Raw genomic sequence first — 17,907 nt, 5'->3', positions numbered from 1 at the left:
CCTTGCACCCCTGCCATCTCCTGCCTTTCCTTTTCTGCCAAACTGTGCACGACTGAAATGGTTCCAGCAGTAAAAAGGTCTCCACTGCTCCCATCTGCGTGTCCCGGGGGGGCGAGGCATTGACCACTGGAATACTGCCTTAAAGTAATCAATAACACTGGGTGACACGCCAACCTCATGCTGGCCAACCAGGGATAACTTGGGGTATTTCCTCATTCTCCAGAGAGAAACAGCTATTTGTTTAAGAAAGGCTGTCACCCGAAAACATCCCTGTGCCTCCCTCAGACCGCCACACTCCAGGAGACAGGAGCTGGAAAGCCTGAAGCCGGCTGTGGGGAACTCTGGAGCCTGGAGGCCATCTTAGCCCCGTGCAGAAGGTAAGCAAAGGTATTTCCACACTTCCCTCAGCGTTAAAAAGCAAAACTTTCTAAAACCCTTGTTAAATATTAGAAGCTTGCTCTAGCTGCCCTGCTTAACAAAGCTGTAGAAAGTGCTTTTGTTTGCTGAATTAATAAAGCGTTTTAAGTGCTTCTGGCAATGCAGTGTTTTTTTAAGCAGTAATAACATGGTCAGATCCTCTGATGTACACAGGAGCAAAGCGGCATTGATTTTGGTGGTAGAGGCTCTCTCTAGGTTTGGTGATTGAAGTTTAGGGAAGCTCTCCTTGCAGTTTGAAGTGGTATTGAGATAGGTCAGAGAGAATGGGCTGTAAACCCCTGTTCTTCCAACCAAAGCTGCATCGTGTTGCTCCGCACTGGGTGAGAACTGGGCCCTCTGGCTATGTACGAAAGATGCAGAAGAGAATTTATAACTTGCCTATAAGACTTAGCTTTTATAGAAGGAGGCCAGGATGTGCCTGTGCTTGCTTGCTTCTCTCCGGGGAAGGGAAGTAGGGGAGGTTGGGCAAACACATGGAAAAACAAAAGCTGGAATGAGATGGGGAAGGAGACAGGCAAAAATCAGTGTAAAAAAATAACAAATGCTTTGGGTATTTGAGAGAAAGACGGGTAAAATATCCAATATTCTTTCAATTTCCCTTCAATCCCTACCTGCTTCATCTTTCATTTACATTGTCAGTCTGCTTAGATTTTTATCTCTTTGAGCTGGGGCTTTTTCCAGAGGCTTGCAAAATGCTCTGCCCAATTTTGAGCGCTATATAAAAACCAGTTAATGACTGTAAACCAAGAAGCATCTCTGTTAAAAATGTTGCCTTCTGGAATAGTTAAATGCCAGTTAACTTGTTTTAAAGCTGGGTTAAAAAGCGTAACGTAGTCGTAAAGTGCTCAGAAGAAAAAGTGTATAAGCACAGTGCTCTTACTAAACTTGTAGCAGCAAAGAACAATGCAAATTTTTTGCTATAGAAATGCAAAGTCAGAAGAAGTCTCTGGCAGTCTCAGCTACCTCACAGCAACGTACAGCATCCCATAAAGTCTTTCTGTTTTCCCTCTCAGCTACAGAGGTCTTAGGACAATGGTCTGTCTTCATGCCTTACCTCTTCTCTCCACTGTCTTCATTCTGTCAATGAAATCAGTTTCAGCCTGGCCCTGGCTTTCTCAGATATCTTCATGCTGTCTTTCACCTGGGCTTCTTTGCTTGGGAACCCAGCCTTGATGGATTTCTGTACTCCTAGCCCATTTAATACCTTCTCAACACCAACTTCTGTCACAAAACTTGCAGGATTAGCCAACACACATGACTAAATTAAGGGACATTTCACTGTTTACTGCCTCAGTTATTACAAAAACTATTTGCATGTAGCAAGTGTAGGCATGCATGCGTGCATGGCTGTGTGTGCGTGTGTAACACGGGTGTGTGTACTGAAATGGTGAGTGTCCAGATTCTCTTCCTTCTCTTGCATTTTATAACTTGCTCACAGGACAGCAAAGCCATCTTTGTCACAAACTATCAGCTTTCTCTGAGGACAGAAACCTGCAGATTGATATTTCCTATTTTTATGCATTTGAAAGCCTTGAGCTGGAGTAAAGCTACAACAAAACATCATGAAGAAGTTGTGATTGATTTGTGCCATAAAGTTAATGGCAGTGTGAAAGTTCAATGATCTCTGACTCAGTAGTCTAAGATGTCCAACCTGACATGGAAAAATATCTGTGGATCCACTTTTGTACTGATCAGCCTTTTCTCTTTGGCTATAGATCGCAGCGTGGGTGCAGTATGAGCTGAGGCTGTTCACTTTGGTGAAGAAGGATCTAATAGCAGCCCACAACTTGAAAGGGAGTGACAGAGGTGATGGAGTAGTGGGAGAGGATGTAACAAGGACCAACAGCCCTGTTTACAGCTTGGGACATTCAAGTTGGCCATGAGGAGACTTTTTCACTAAGAGGCTGGGGCAGCCCTGGAACAGGTCACCCAGAGAAGTGGTGGTAGCTCCATCCTTGGGGGTTTTCAAAGCTCAGCTACACAAAGCCACGGCTGACACAGTGACCTAGTGTTGGTGGTAGTCCTTTCAGCTTTCAGCAGCAGGTCAGGCTGGAGACTTGTAGAGATCCCTTTCAACAAGTGCTTCATTTATGTTGACTGGTTTTAAAAGATAATTCTTTGGTTTTAAAAGAACCTGACTGCTGTGAAATATTAAGCTGCTGTTTTGCATGTTGCGGCAGATCTCTGAAAAAGAGATGGGATGGCTTTGTGACCTGCCCTTAGCAAAGAGCCACAGGATTAGACATGGTTCTAGTCTTTCAGATATTTTAAGGTGGGTACCAAACAGCCCCATAACCCACAGTCTTGTCTACCCTTACCTGTAGAATAAGCACGTCACAGTAAACCGTAATGAAAGTTTGTCCAGCTCTTGCTGACAGTGTATTTTTGATTGAAATAGAGAAAGTGCAGTTAATAGGGGCTCCGGTGAGGCTCCCTCATCTGCCTCAGTTGCAAGGCAGGTTTGGACACTTCTATGAAATTCCTGGCAATCATTTCCTGCTCTTCTAGACCATCAGTGCAGGAGATTTCAAATCAGCTTCCCAAGACAGTGGTCCCAGACAATCTGGTGCATCCACCTCCCCTTCCACCCAGGGCCTTAGCCCCACCATGAAGTCTGCCAGCCAGGGTATCGGTTTGTGTGGCCGTGGCTTTGTTACTGATGTTCCCGATGGACAGATACTTGTCCATTAACAACTAAAACGAAACTTCCCATTCATCTCATACCAACACATATTTAGTCCTGGCAATTTTAAATAAATTCAGCTAAACAATCCAGTTTTTAATAATTTCATTTTAATTAAAGTCTCTGAAGGGAACAGGCTCTTTAGAACAGGATTACCCGTGTAAATCTTAACTGGAACATCTCTTGCTTCAAAACTCATTCTTTTTTTCACTAAAGAAGAAAACTGCTGAAATCCCATGCCTCCTGTGCTGCAGTAACCCAAAACTCCCTGCGTCTTTCCTCAACAGAGAGCTACCATGTGCACGGGAAAGTGTTCGAAGTGCATCGGGATCACCCTGTTCCCACTGGCAGCGTGTGCCATAGTCTCCAACATCCTCCTGTACTTCCCCAACGGACGAGTTCTGCAGCTCAGCGAGATAACTGACCTGGTCTGGTTTTTCCATGGCATTCTGGGAGCTGGCATACTGGTAAGAGAGAAATGTTGCTGTGTTTTCTTACGGGGTTTGTTTTGTTTTGGGGTTTTTTGTTCGGTTTCGTTCTGTTTTAATTCAGGGCTAAGAAAACCTCTGTTGACAAAAAAAGTCATAAAATGTGTTTTGCATAAACATGTGAGCAGCTTAACTGGGAAGCTGGGTAAGGGACTGAGAAACTGCACTCAAGACTGGGAAAAGTCCCTAATCACAGGAATACAAGTTATTCCTGAAATAGATATCAGGACCCCAAGTCAGGAGGAAGCAACAGGATTGACTTCTCACTGTGGAGAAGGGTGACATGGGTGTTTCATCCTCCATGAGTCAAAGCAAAGCTGAGGTCCTAAGCTCAGCTGGAGGTGGTAAGTTTTCACAACTGTCTGCACCCCCTCATTACTCCTCTGACTGATTTTATGCTCATGTCATCCACAAAAAACATTAAGGGCAAAACTGAAACATGTTTCAGTAGGTGTTTGTTAGAGATCCAGCCAACACTGAATGAATGTGGAGCTGCAAATGGCTTAAATCCCAAAAGTCCCCTGTGTTCCCACACCCCCACCTACCTCCTCTTGGGTTTGATCTGGTTTGTGTGTGCTCTTCTATAACCAGTTCTCCATTCCACCATTCAGGAAAGATTGCTTTTATGTGAATACTCATAACTGAAAGGGAACATGTGTGTGAACACTGATTTTTCCAGTACGTTAGAAAGCCTGCTTCATTTATGCTCTAGCAGTTATCCACCCGAGTGCAGATAAAAAGCCAGGGGAGTAATATGGATATGACAAGTACTGGCTGTTGTGCAGCCTAGACAGATGGTAAACTGGCACAGAGCTGGATACCTGTACATCCAAAAAATGAAATTTAAGAATAATTAACTTAGAAAAAAGCAAATCTCATTCACAGTCCAGCTATGATGCAGCTACCACTTAAGTCTCTGGAAAAACTACAATGGATGTGGTTTAGACTCATACTTCCCAAAGCAGAAACATGGTATAACGTCGTTGAATAAATTGGTCTCCACCAGCAGCTTGCCTGCTTTGTCTTCCAGCTAACACTTGGGCCTATTACTCACACTGAGCTTGAACGTAAGCATGGGTTTGTGGAAGGAAGCCTAAAGGAAGAAGTGGAACTACATGAGAGACCTGTGGAAAATTTGTATCACTGCAAGCCCAGGAGTCATTGGCGTTCAATGAAAGGAAAGGCAGATGTTAGGCATGAGAGAGTCACAGGCTCATTGAAAACGTGCATTCTTTAAAGGCTTCCACACAGGCTTGCCTGTGGCCGGCACTGCATACATCAGAAATGAGAACAGCAAGTGAGAGGGGAGGAAAAATTTGCACTGACCTTCAAAACACAGCTTTAGGAGTAATTATTGATCCACAAACAATCCTGTTGGGTGTACGTGTTTTCCAGAAAACAGCATGACAAATGCCCAAAGGTGAAGAGAAGGGGAAAGAAAGCATTATCATCAGCTCCATTTTCCAGGTGCTGGAAGCATGGAAAAATGAAGACTGGCTTCTGGGCCTCCTAGGGAGCTAAGCAAGGGGCAGAATGACCCATGACTGGTGCCTGGTCCTCCACAGTGAGGACAGACCAGGCTGCGAAGTGTTCCCCCATGCACCCAGCTTCTCCCCAGAGGAAACTCAGGAAAGTCATGCCAACAGATCACCCGATCTTGGAGAGTCTCCCTGTAACCAGGACACAGCCTCCAGAGCCAGGAACATGAGGGAAAATTCTTAACAGCCTGGCCTAGCCCTGTAAGCTGGAAAAACTGCTTCCACCTGGGAACTATCTGTAGATGGATACCTAGATCATCAGTGCACTCTTGGGCTGAGCAGCCAGCCCCAACTCTTCCTCCTCCTCTGCTGCTTCTCTAATGGAAATCTGTATGACATGAAAACCTCTCCATTTCCTTATTTCAAAAGTTTGGGGTGTAAAGGGAGGAAGGCTGGCTCCATGTGTCATAATAATATCTTTCCTGATGGAAAGCCCACATACAATGCTGGGACATGCCTGACTGAGCCATAGCTCACGAGCAGCTCTCATTTTACTGACAACAGCCAGATCTAGTAAATTCTCATTCCCTTGTCAAAAAGCAGGTTTTTATAATCAGGCACTGCAAAAAAAAGAAAGCTGCCAATCAAGCCCTTCATTCTGAGCCAGACTAATAGATGACACAAAGCTGTTTGCCACTTGTTAGATGGGAAACCGCCAAAGAAGAAAAACAGCTCTGGAGGAAAGGGAGTCTTGATTTGATCAGCAGAGGTATTGGCTCTCCTGAGTGCCAGCCGGTGGCACCCTGGGGCTGAGGCTGCCTTGAGGACCACCTGTGATTATTTAAGAGCTGACTTCTTTCCAGGAAGAGGAACATCTTTTTAACCTCAATGCTTTACACCTGCAGGCCTCCAGCTGTGGTCCAGAACCACTGTGGGTGCTGGAGGCTGCCTCTGGGGTGTGCATTAAAAGCCTGGAGAGCAAATCCTTTGAAAAATATTTAGGGGGCTGCGAATCTAAGCAGGTTCCATAACACTGTCCTACACAGTCTGACAGATATTCACCTACACGCAGAAATCGCCCAGGCTTCATTCACCATGGACACTCTGCTCTTCCTGCCCAACATGGGACAATGTCTCTCCAGCATCTGGTCAGGCTGGTTTACAGCTTTTATGGCTTTTGTGTGTTTGGTTGGGGGGTTCTCCTTCTTTCATTAACTTTATAGGGACCTTTTTCTACATTCTCGAGTACTCATTTTCTTGTGTTGCTCTTTGAGATGCCTACACTAGCAGTGGTGGGCAGAAGCAAGGCAGCAGGAGTGCTCTGACTGCACAGCTAGATCCACAAAAGCTTTCTTGACCTCTAGCTACTAAGCTAAATACAGCCTTTCCTATCTCCAGAGTGCCTCTGTAAGGTGGCATTATATCCTGGGACACAGATGGTTACTGACTTCATTGTATCAGGCCAGCTCCACCTGATAATTACCATGGAGAAAGCTGATGTGAGCTGGGAGTTCCCTGTGGAGTGAAGGCCATTTTGTAGGTTTTTCCAGAAGCTTAGCACAAGGAACCCGTCAGATGTGTTTCAGGAAAGACTGCTTTCGCAATTGTAAGCCAGAGCAGGATGCTCAGCAAATTTAAACTGACATAATTCTTACTCTAGTGATGCATCTTTTCCAAGCAAAAATTTAATTTTCTCAAAACTGACACGTTTGTCCCTGAAAAAAACCAACAGAACCCTGCTGAAGAGAAGCAGTATAGCTTCAGCAATCAGAATTACTGTACCAGAAACTTGCAAGTCAGCTCTAGCTGTAATCCCGCTTCTTCCGGAGTTACTCTTCAGCAAGTACCAAAACCTAAGCAGGTGTAACTCATAGAGAAGAGGCAGGTGGATTGCATTTGAGGAACACGATGCCCCAGCTTTTAGACTTAAAAACCCATTCCAGCAGAAGTGCCACACGCCAATTCAGCTTGTCCTTTTCTCGCAGGTTATTTTGCCGGCATTCATGATGCTGGGAGCAGGCGGAGCAGGATGTTGCGCTAACAGGTGTGGGGTAAGTGGATATTTATGTGTTGAAACGGCACTATAGGGTTTGCAAAACAGCTCTTAAATGGCTGCTCAGCAGGTGGAAACGTACAATGACAAACCATCGCACCACCATCAACTGCAATGTCAGGGAAATGCAGGAGAGGAGCTTGATCTACAGCATCCCTGGGCTGGGGCTGAGAGCTCAGTTAGCCAACAAGAATGTTATGATATTGCAGCCACTGATACAAGGGAAATCATAGTCAGGCAGGGCAGATGCTGGAGCATTTAAGCACAACACTGAGGGCAGAGGGGTACAAAGATACTTCAATTCACCCCACAAAGTAAAGCATGGCTCCAGCTTTCTCCTGCTCAAGGCAGTCCTAAAGACTGAGACAGCTGCCTGTTCCTCCTTCTGCTTCCACCTGGTCCCATTTCTTCCATACCCTTCCACAGCAATTTGGTTTTCCCCAGGTTCATCCCTGCTTACCTCTGTAGGTGTAGGTAATTCCCCTACTTTGCAGGCCCGTGCTAAAAGCCTGCATTCCCGGGGGCTGGTCCTCATGCTTTGACCCAGAGCACACATTTGCCTAAGTGTTATGCACGTGAAAGGTACAAATGCAGTTTGGGGTCTGTCATCCAGAGAAATGCCAGAGAGGCTTTTTCCCTTGATATTTAAGAATATTATAGAGCAACATGTTATACAGGCATCTCCATTAATCCTCAAGCCCTGGGCACAGCCTTCTGTGTGGCCATCATTAGTAGAAAGAATTTAGAAATGTTTATTTTGGCCTTCCCAGAAGCAGCCTGGAACAAGAGATTCCATACAATAAAGAATGTCTTTTCTGTATTCTTCAATTAACATTTAGTTTGATCCATGAAAAGACCATTACCTCTTCAGGATGTTTTACTTCAGTTAACTCATTATTCATAATACCAAAATAACATTCTTAATTAAGATGTCAGCAAGTACCTCCCAAGGGACATGTCATTCCATTGATCTTGCCAAACACCACAGGCACAGAGAAGATGCTAACAATGGTCAAGCAGTCCAGTTGCAGATCTGGGGTGTCAGCCTAGGCACCCTGAACGCCATGCCTGAGCCAGCTACTTCTCCTGATTTTGAGTGATGTAGAAAGTGGTGGTGAAAAGCAGCCGTACTGTGGGTGTTTCCACACTGCGCTGAACATGGTAAGTCATGAGGGGACTTCCAGCTGAACTGGGCTCAGTTCACGTAGTATTTCAGGTCTCCCTTCTCCATCCTTCATAGCACCGCTGAATATTACAAAGACAAGAGGCAAACTTCCCCAGACTGGCTGGGTTCACTCCCCCAGCCCACTGGTGCTGGGTGGCGCAGTGCCATCCAGCAGCCCGCATCTGCAAACCCACCATGCTCCTCTTTTCCCCTTCACCACTCTTTTGATCTCTGAGCCATTCCTAGCCGCAGCACATGGATGCCAGGTATCCTGTCTGCACCTTCCCATCACTAATGGGTTACCTACAAGCTGTTTCTCCTTTTCCTTATTTGCTGTTACAGAGGAATACAGTAAACATTGTTAAGAAAGTAGTTGGATTATGTGCTACAATATTTGTATAAAGAGAGTTAGCTGATGGCCAAGTGATGAAGGTACTCAAACCAGAGAACAGGCTTGCTGAGGACAGTATATCTTTGAAAATGCTCTCTTCTGGGACTGTGGGAATTGCTCACCTCTTTGAGGTGAGGTGAAAAGGGGTGAAGCTCTACAAGTCACCTTATGTTTTAAACAGAATGTGGCTCAAACGAGAGATGAGATGGGGGCACGAGCGAAGAGCAAGTGGCTATGAATAGCATTAAAAACAACAGCTTCCCCTGCGCAGCTCCTGGGGAAGAGTGATTTCCAAGCATGCAAAAAGAGGTTAGCATTGCAGGGAGGCCTGAAGGCCAGGGATGTGCTTCTTCAGGAGATGAAACCTCAGGGAAACTTTGTTTTGGGGATACTGGGAGGAAATGCACAGAACACCCACATCAGGGTTGCTCCGATGCCCTGACTATGTGGGCTGTATACACAAGGAGGGTACGGTGAGAATCGGCAGGCAGATGAGAGCAGAGGAACCCTGGGACCAGTTCAAACACACATGATGGCAGGGAGATCCCAAGGTGCCAGAGCTTCTTGTGAGGTAGGTCTGGGTGGACCTGATATGGGGTGCCCAGCTCTTGGTGGTTTGCCCACCAGCTTCCACCTACTGGCAGGGAAATAGCCCACACTGGAGCTACTCAGCAGCCTCTGTAATCCAAAGGCTAGTCTGGCCACCTTTCTGCTTTGGGGACCTTAAGTATAAAATGGTAGTTTACACTGAATACTCAGCATTGCTTTTCATAGGGGAAAAAAAAGGCTAAAGAACTAATACTTACCAGAATTATTATTCAGTCAGAACCACAACCATTTTCCTCAGGATAGGGACTCTATCCTATTTGGTGCAATTTCTGGTTTAATAGTTTCGGACTTCATCAAAGCCTTTACATGCTGCTGAAATATCAACCACAGTAATAATTATTATTATATTTCTCATCCTTTTTATTCACATTACTGACTTCTCCAGTTCACAGTGATTACTTGCTGCATTGAGTAAGTTTTTTCATTAATCCATTTTAAATTGTTGTCTGCAAACATACCTAGATGGCTTCTTGTCCTTGTATTATGGAATAATGATTTAGAAAGCTTCTGTGTCTTGCAGCTTAGAAAGTACACACCTGAAAGCATCCACTGCACTTACACAATGAGGAAAAAAGCCTCCCCCCAAAAAAAATACAGCTTCTGTAATTGCATCAGCAAATATACTGCAGTATTTCCCTCTAAGCCTTCCTTAAGAGTTACTAGAAGGACAAGAATAGCCACAGCAGCTTTCTAGACAAACAAACCTAGAGAAGCAAAGATATCTGGATAATCAGACAGGACATTAATCCCCTCCCCCCCAAAAAAAAACCCAACCAAAAACCAAAACACTCAACAAAAAAAAAAACCAACCAAAAACAACCCCCACCAAAAAGCCCTCCAGAGAAAGAAAGAGAGAAGAATGAAATGTGCATGAAACAAGAACCAGTGCAATAAAGAGCAGCACAAGCTGGGACAGGAGGAACATGGTAACTTCACCAAAGCAGCTGATGTAAATGTTCAAAGAATGTGTTCAAAGAGTGCTAAAAGTCTTAATCAGCTAACCAGAAAGAATCCAATTGTGTGAAGGATAAAGTAAAGAAAACATTAAAAGAAAATCAGCAAAAATTATCAGCAAAACCTTTGCAAGAGGTAGAGAACAGGCCAACACCACGGGAAATTCATTTCAACAAACTCAAGCATCCCAGCTTAGATCTCATGTTGCAAATGAAGACACAAAACTAGAGGAAAATTTTTTTGAAAAAGAATTAGAACTAGGGAAAATACTGAAAGGTTGAGATGAAGAGTTAGCTAATAAAATTCTTGGATTTCCACAGATTACAGGGCAAGCCTCTAGAAAAGTCTCCAGAACAGTAAATATAATGAGGAAATGTCACTGCATGTCTAGAAAATGATGAGGAGAGCCAATCTAAGAGCTGCAGCAACTTCAGAATCCCCTTTCAGTGACAAGTCTTTGTCTATATGATCATGTGCACAGTAAAGGACATAGATGAGATGAAGTTAGTCACACAGCCAACAGATTTCAAATGAGAAAATCACGTGTCAGAGAATAGTTATCAAAGGTAGCACTGATGAGTACTACTAGTACTAGAAATAACCACTATCATAAAACATCGTAATAGGGAAAAAACATTTTACTTTCCCTATTATAATTATCTTTGGGATGCCCTGTACTACTATGTTGTGCTAAAACTAATTGTTAGCCTAATTAAGATCCTTCAACCAAGATGCAGATTGCACAGTTGAAGTAAATGAGAAAACAGGTGGGGAAAAGTGGTTCAGCATGGGCAGGAGTTTCAGGCAGAGTATCTATCAGTCACTCACCTTCACCACCAGGCATGCCTAGTTACCTTATTATGAGAGACAGTGCATCAGCTACAACCCAGGCGCTGCTTTGGTCCAGGACAATATACTAAATTACCTACATTTTGCTGACAAAGAAGCTCTTCTAAGAGGTAAGTCAGCCAATAAGTAGATAAGGACAAAAAGAGTTATCCAGCTTTGCAAAAAAAGATAGAGTTATGAATCAGACATGATGAAATAAACCTCATGAGAAATCCCAGCAATTTCTAACTCAAGGATTGCTTTAGAGGCAAAACAACACACAAAATGAGTCAATTCACACACCAACAGCATGTAAGGTTGTACAGAAAGCAGTAATGTCATCGGCTGGCAAGCTGGAAACTGCATTCACCAGCTTGAACACGTTTAAATAGTGAATAGTTTTCAAGACTATGTCACAAATCTCCAACGTGGATGGTGGGTATTTCTATTTGACTCTGTAGTGCAGAACTCTGCGCAGCAGCTGGCATTAGGAGGTTTCTACCTTCCTTCTGGGCTACTAGGTTTCACTGGTATTTGCTGGCATCAGGGAAATGTGAGGCCTGAGGTACCTGGCTTCACACCCAAGTCATGGGTAGGAGTGTTTCCCACGTGCTTCCTCAGCCGTGCCTCTGCCCTGAACCCGTGGCGGTCTCGCTGCCTTGGCCCTAGTCCAGGTCTCCTCCTGGCTCTCTCAGTCTGCTCCAGAGCTTCTTTTCTCTCTCCTTCTTGGCAGAATTGTGAGCAACCACAAGCAGTGACTCTTAACAAGACTAGTGGGAAGCCTGTCCCAGATATAACACCTGTAGCACCCTCCTGAGATTCTTGTTCCTATACACAAACAGCAACCAGCTACACCCTATCCATGGAAAGAAAGCTACCCCAAAACAGGGCAAAGGTGTCATCTGTGCCTGTTTAGCCTGGAGAAGATAAGACTGAAGGGGGATCTTCTCAATGTCTACAAATACCTTAAGGGCGAGTGTCAGGAGGACAGGGCCAGGCTCTTTTCAGTGGAGCCCAGCGACAGGACAAGGGGCAACAGGCACAAACTGTGTCACAGAGAGCTCCACCTGAATATGAGGAAGATCTTTGTTACCCTGAGGGTGACAGAGCCCTGGCACAGGCTGCCCAGAGAGGCTGTGGGGTCTCCTGCTCTGGAGACATTCAGAACCCGCTTGGGTGAGACCTGCTCCAGGTGACCCTGCTTTAGCAAGGGCTGGACTAGATGACCTCCAGAGGTCCCTTCCACCCCTGACCAATCTGCTGTTCTGTGATTCTGTTTCTGTGGGAATGGCCAAAGTAAGATGTATACTACATTACACAGAATTCAAAATCACTGCTGGTTCGCTGCCGCCACACGCAGCACAATTAGACAATTAGATTTCTCAACACATGCAGTGGTAACCACATGTCATGCTGTTGCAAAATGAAGGAAAGCAGCAATAAGAAAGGCTCTTTTGCATTCTTCATCAATTAGCAAAAACAACCATTGCATCTTCTGTTGCTTTCATACCTGGTTTGGTAGTTGCTTGCTAGTTTCTGTTGGTACAATGGCTGAGAAAAGCAGTCTTGGTGAAGAGTTGGAAATGCCAAGACACATATATGGACCACATCAAGCCAATACTGGCTTCATATTGGCTCTTTGAAAGAAGACCCAACAGATTTTTCATAGTTGATGGATCAAGTATAAAACTCCGAATAAGTAAAACTCTGGGTTCTAAAAGCAAATACAGTCTGAAATCCTTTAACACCTAGGATAGATGCAACGGTCAGAAAAAGTCAAGTATTCTTTATTCCCACAAATACCATTCTATTATTATGAGTTTCAGCATATAGTAAGAAACAGATAAAGATAATTCCTTCCCATTTAGCTTTTTCCCAGTAAGCTTTCCATGTTATTCAAGCATCTCTGCGTGCAATGTTTGAAGGCCTTTTCCCTTTCAGATGCTGGTGTCAGTGGTTCTGGCTGTGCTGGGATTCCTGGGAGGAGTGTATTGTGTGGTCATCTCCTCGCTGGGGCTGATTGGGGGCCCTCTGTGTGACACAGGTGATGGAGAATACCTCTACCCTTTCAGGAATGACACCCTGGAGTGAGTATGATTTACAGGCTCCTCCAGCTTTGCTTTCCCTAATCCCACCACCACATCTTTTTATAGCAAATCTGGACTGTTCCAAAGTGAACTGAAGGTCACCCTGCCTAAGCCTCAGTTCACATTTCTCTGAGTGGCATGTTCCAGCTGGTCATCCCTTTCACCAAGGAATAATCCTTGGGCAAACTGCCAGAGTTTCTTCTGTTGTGCTGGTCAGCAGCCCCTTGTGCAAGTTGCACCATGCTTTCAAAAGGCTGCTGAGCTGTGACTCCCACCAAAGTCAAAAGGAAATGTTTGATACACATGCCACATTAATCTGTTAAATCATGAATTGTGTCTACCTACTTCTGAAAAGCAAAGCCAAAATCTCTGAATCTTTATTAACCTTGGCAACCATGCTCTTCAAGCCGGAGCCGGAGATAATGGATGGACTGGGCTGAGATACCACAGCAGGAATGGAGAATATGGAGACACATTTTAAAAACACTATGGACCCTTCCTTTTAGTTATTAACACTGCCATAAAACAAAAGGAAGATTCTTGTGCATGCAACAAAGTACAGATGTGGCTCTCTTCCCTAGTCACCAATTGCACCTCTGAAAAGGGAATTCTGAAGATAATTACCAGCTTTTAACAATTATAACAGGATTTGAGACTCACTTTGTGCAATCAAGTTCAGAAAATGTAATGCCAGAAAACACAGAAAGCATTCTCAAATTTTTATTTTCTAACACATCGCCAATTATTTTTCTCTATCACAGAGACAATTACTTGTTCAACCAGACAACATGGAGCATTTGCAAAGAACCTGAAAATATCATCCTTTGGAATATTATCCTCTTCTCTATTCTCCTGGCCATTGGTGTGATTGAAGCTATTCTTTGCTTTATTCAAGTAATCAATGGACTTATTGGCTTCATATGTGGCACATGTATGAGGAAAAGAAAGGTTGGTATGCAGTAAAAGATACCAGAGTGCTTTATGTGCTTACTGCTTTTATTTTTCAGGCACTGGTAACTGTACATGAGCAGTTCTGCACAACTCCTGCATGAGCTCCTCTGGGAAGCTGAGGCAGAGCAGATGCGTTTGCACACTGTGTCTCTCTGCACCTCATTGTAGCCAGGGATAACCTGGTCCTCAGATACTTCAAAACAATGGACCAGCGTGACGTATTGATGTACTCAGTTGCATGGCTGTCTCCTATTCCACAAGCCTTTTTAGTAAGGTCATATGGCATCTCAGCATCTGTAAGTGAGAGAGATGAGAAGTAGAGGTGTTTTTAATTGGTCAACAGTAGTAAAAATGTCATTTTACAAAATGGAAGAATACCTCTGTCAGCTTTCATTTGTCTTCACTGCTTCCTTTTCACTGTTTATTTTTTTTGTACAAGATGCTTGCAGTAAGTCTGATATATCCCCCTGGAATATTAATTAATGATCTTTCATTCATTGTCTTTCAGACAAATATTTCTGGAATGTGATCTACAGGGAATGCCAGGACAAGCCCCAAGCTGCTGATTCACATACAACAAGGATAATGAACTGTGCTGTATTTATGGGGGGATGATAAACAAAACCCAAAATATTCAGGAGTTTCATGGGGCAAAACGATTTTTTTCATAAAGAAGTCAGGGTGGAAAACAGCTAGATCGTTTAGATCTGAGACTCCAAATTTTCTCTAAAAATTCTCTAAATATGCCTGCTAAATGTCAGGTACTAGCAAAAACATTGATCCGTCTGGTCCTGCCTGCTGTACTTGTGCATGAAACACAACAGTCCCCAGAGAAAAGCTCACCACTTGCCCTCTTGTGTATATGGGAAAGTGAACTGTTGTTAATGTATACATTTATCAGCTGCACGAAGCAGGTACTCCCTGGCTGGATTTAAATAACCTCCTGTCCTCCAATAAAACCTACTGTGAGCTCACCTGTCTGCTCCTATTAACCTGCAAACTGGGCGCTCCCAGGTATAAATTAAGATGTGCAGAGAATCTATCAAGCGGTGTTTGCAACACAACAGAGTCAACTGAAGCACATGGTTTTCAGTCTCCTTCAGCCACCCTGGAGCCAAATCCCCTTGTGCCGGCGCAGTTGCTTGCTGCCATGTTTGACAAAGTCTAGCACACTTCTAAATCAGTTTTTCAGGAAATCGGAAAGATGTGGAAGCCCTGGAGGAGCATTTGGTCGACATAGACGGTAGGGTTTGGAGCAAGAGTTTAAAATTGTCTGCTTTAACAAAATGGTGGAGACCTTCACCACCAATTTTGCCCTCACAAGACTACATTTTCCACACAGGTCTGTAGGGCTGTTCTAGAATGGATCACATGGACAATGCAATTAACTGGTAAAAATAAATATTACATTGATACAGGTAGTAATTATGTGCAACTTACTAATAAATAAGAGATACAATCTGAAAGGCAACAAATTGCATCAGTCTTAGTGTTACAGCAACAGTAGTCCCAACCAAGAACTGCATAATTCTTCATCATCACTCAAGATCAAGCCCTTGATGCTAAAGTCCATGACTGGCAAATTTCATAAATCCCATCATTTCAGTGACTTCCTCAAAGGTTAATTCTTGGACATGCCACTGACTTCCCCTAGTCAGCCAAACTGTAATACAATCTTTATCCATCCTGAATGCATCTATGCAGTTACAAAATTCTGAATATATTTAAAGCACTTGGAGTCTGTTTTTCAAAGAGAGGCATTTATGGTTTCTCAGTCAAAAGTTGTTCATATTTCTGCATTGTAGCACAGGAGCAAGTTACTTGAACACAGTTATTGCAGACACACATTGCTGTTTGCGCCGTCCTCTAAATGCAGCACACAACATGCTTTGTATAAATGTCCCCTTTTTACAAAATGGGGAAGAAAATATCAGTTGCAGTAGATGCAGAGCACATGTAAAATTTGTTGGAGCATAGCTTCACCCCTAGAAGCAGATTTGACCTATGAAGCTTAAAAGCACCTTCTCTAAAAAAAAGCATAAGACTTGTCAGTTTTCAGTCATGGCTATGTGCATCCAAACCTGCCAGGTGGCTTAAAAAGCTCACGTTCACTGTCAGCAGTGAAGCCTGGGCAGTGCTGCCATATAAAGCAGAGATCAAAATAAAGCTGATTCAACCAGGAAGAGTCAAGGAGGCAGCTAGAAGGATAATCAGCATGTAGTCAGGTGGAGAGAGATTCCATCAGCAGAGGGGCTCTATGAGCTCCTCACGGTCCCTAAATATCAGCCCTACCCTCATCCTTTAGTTCTGTTGCCCTGAGTCTTATCTCTACGATAAAGCCTGGTCGGGCTGTGCCAGCACAGGGAGAGGGAGAGGTACCCGCTGGCACACACCACCTCCAGCACCGAAAAATACATGCGCTGTACTGCTGGCATCTGCTTGTTCCAAGCTGTCCTGCCCTGGGGATGTTTAGTGTCGTCTGTGTGCTTAGGGGCACACCCTCTGTCCTGCCAGCTGGGCACTCACTGGCCTCACTGATCTGTGTCAATATTAAATATTGTTATTCTGAAGTTCTTTTCTGGCTTGATTTCTGTGACCTAAAAGGCTTGTGACTTCAAACTAGCTCCAGTAGGAAGAGACATGGAATAACACAGAAAATTTAACTCTAAATTGTCTAACTTGAACTGCCGAAAAAAGAGTCTTTTCTGGGGTAGGCATCAAGCTACGTGGTCCATGGAGAGAGGCAGCCTTCCCCCAGACCACACTGAAAGGGATGTCTAAGGCAGGTGGGAGGCATTGCCTCCATGGGCAAGACCCACTTGTCCCCCCTAGACAGGAGCATCTGGTGCCATTTGAAGTGCAGCAAAGCATCCCGCTCAACCTCCAGATGCCACACCAGGTGGCAAGGGTCTCCCACATGTCCTCTGTCACACCTGAGAGCTGCTCACAGATGTCTAGTGACCCAAGTACCTCAGCTGGGGCTAGCAACACAGAGAGGTGTGTGGCCAAAGCAAACAGCTGCCTCTTGCTAACACAAGGATGCTAAAAATTCATTTAGTCAAGATACATAAAGGTGGTTAAAATGAGGTGAAATCACTTCACCTCATTGTTTTTTGGATGCCCTGAATCACCTTTTACATGAGTCAAAGCCTGACTTTTCAGAAGTGTCACCAGACCCTCCTCCAGCACGTTGCAACGGCGGCAGCTCCTCACACCGAGCACTGCAGGGACACCTGTAAACCCAGGCTTTTCTGGTGGGCAAGGCTTCAGAAGAAAATGACTATGTAATACTACTAATAATTTTTATTTGGACAGAGAGTTGGCTTGACTGAAGATAAAATACCGTGTTTCATAACAGGGATTACTGCAGACTTAAAGTTGGGGTTTTCTTTTCCAAAATGGAAAGAATTATTTCAGGGAATTCTCCTAACAAAGGAAAAGAAACATTTTGTCTCTGAAATGTATTGTACACATGAAGAAAACTAAGAAACTCATAATATTCTTCTATATCTATCTTTTACCTCTATTAATTTTCTATCTATCTATCTATCTACCTACCTACCTGTCTATCAATGCCTTCTCTGTATCTCTCACTCTTAAATAACTAATGGTCAAAAACTCACACAGGCATAATAACATGTTTTTATTATTTTAAATAGTTATTATATTAATTAATAAATTAATATTGATTTATTATATTACTCACTGTTCAATCCTACACAGTCTTTTATAGAAGGAGTAAAAGGATGTTACTTTCTAATCAAATTCTCCCTCTGTCTTCT

The 17,907-nt window shown here is 43.9% G+C and overlaps 1 protein-coding gene across 3 annotated transcripts; it reads left to right on the top strand.

The window, feature by feature from the left end:
• Positions 1-228: 228 nt before the first annotated feature.
• LOC119143037 (transmembrane 4 L6 family member 1-like) lies at positions 229-16,695 on the top strand. 3 transcript variants are annotated; one of them, XM_037376783.1, is made up of 6 exons: positions 229-387; positions 3,409-3,588; positions 7,073-7,138; positions 13,029-13,174; positions 13,936-14,122; positions 14,634-16,695. In XM_037376783.1, exons 2-6 carry the CDS (start codon positions 3,418-3,420, stop codon positions 14,652-14,654), a joined length of 591 nt encoding a protein of 196 aa, XP_037232680.1. In that variant the 5' UTR covers positions 229-387; positions 3,409-3,417; the 3' UTR covers positions 14,655-16,695. The 3 variants fall into 3 exon arrangements, with proteins under 3 accessions (XP_037232680.1, XP_037232679.1, XP_037232681.1); XM_037376782.1 differs by having other exon boundaries at positions 230-377; XM_037376784.1 differs by lacking the exon at positions 7,073-7,138 and having other exon boundaries at positions 230-377.
• Positions 16,696-17,907: the final 1,212 nt, after the last annotated feature.

This window comes from Falco rusticolus, chromosome 2, assembly GCF_015220075.1.
Source record: "Falco rusticolus isolate bFalRus1 chromosome 2, bFalRus1.pri, whole genome shotgun sequence".
Lineage (NCBI taxonomy): Eukaryota > Metazoa > Chordata > Aves > Falconiformes > Falconidae > Falco > Falco rusticolus.
This window is presented reverse-complemented; position numbering and strand designations above follow the sequence as displayed.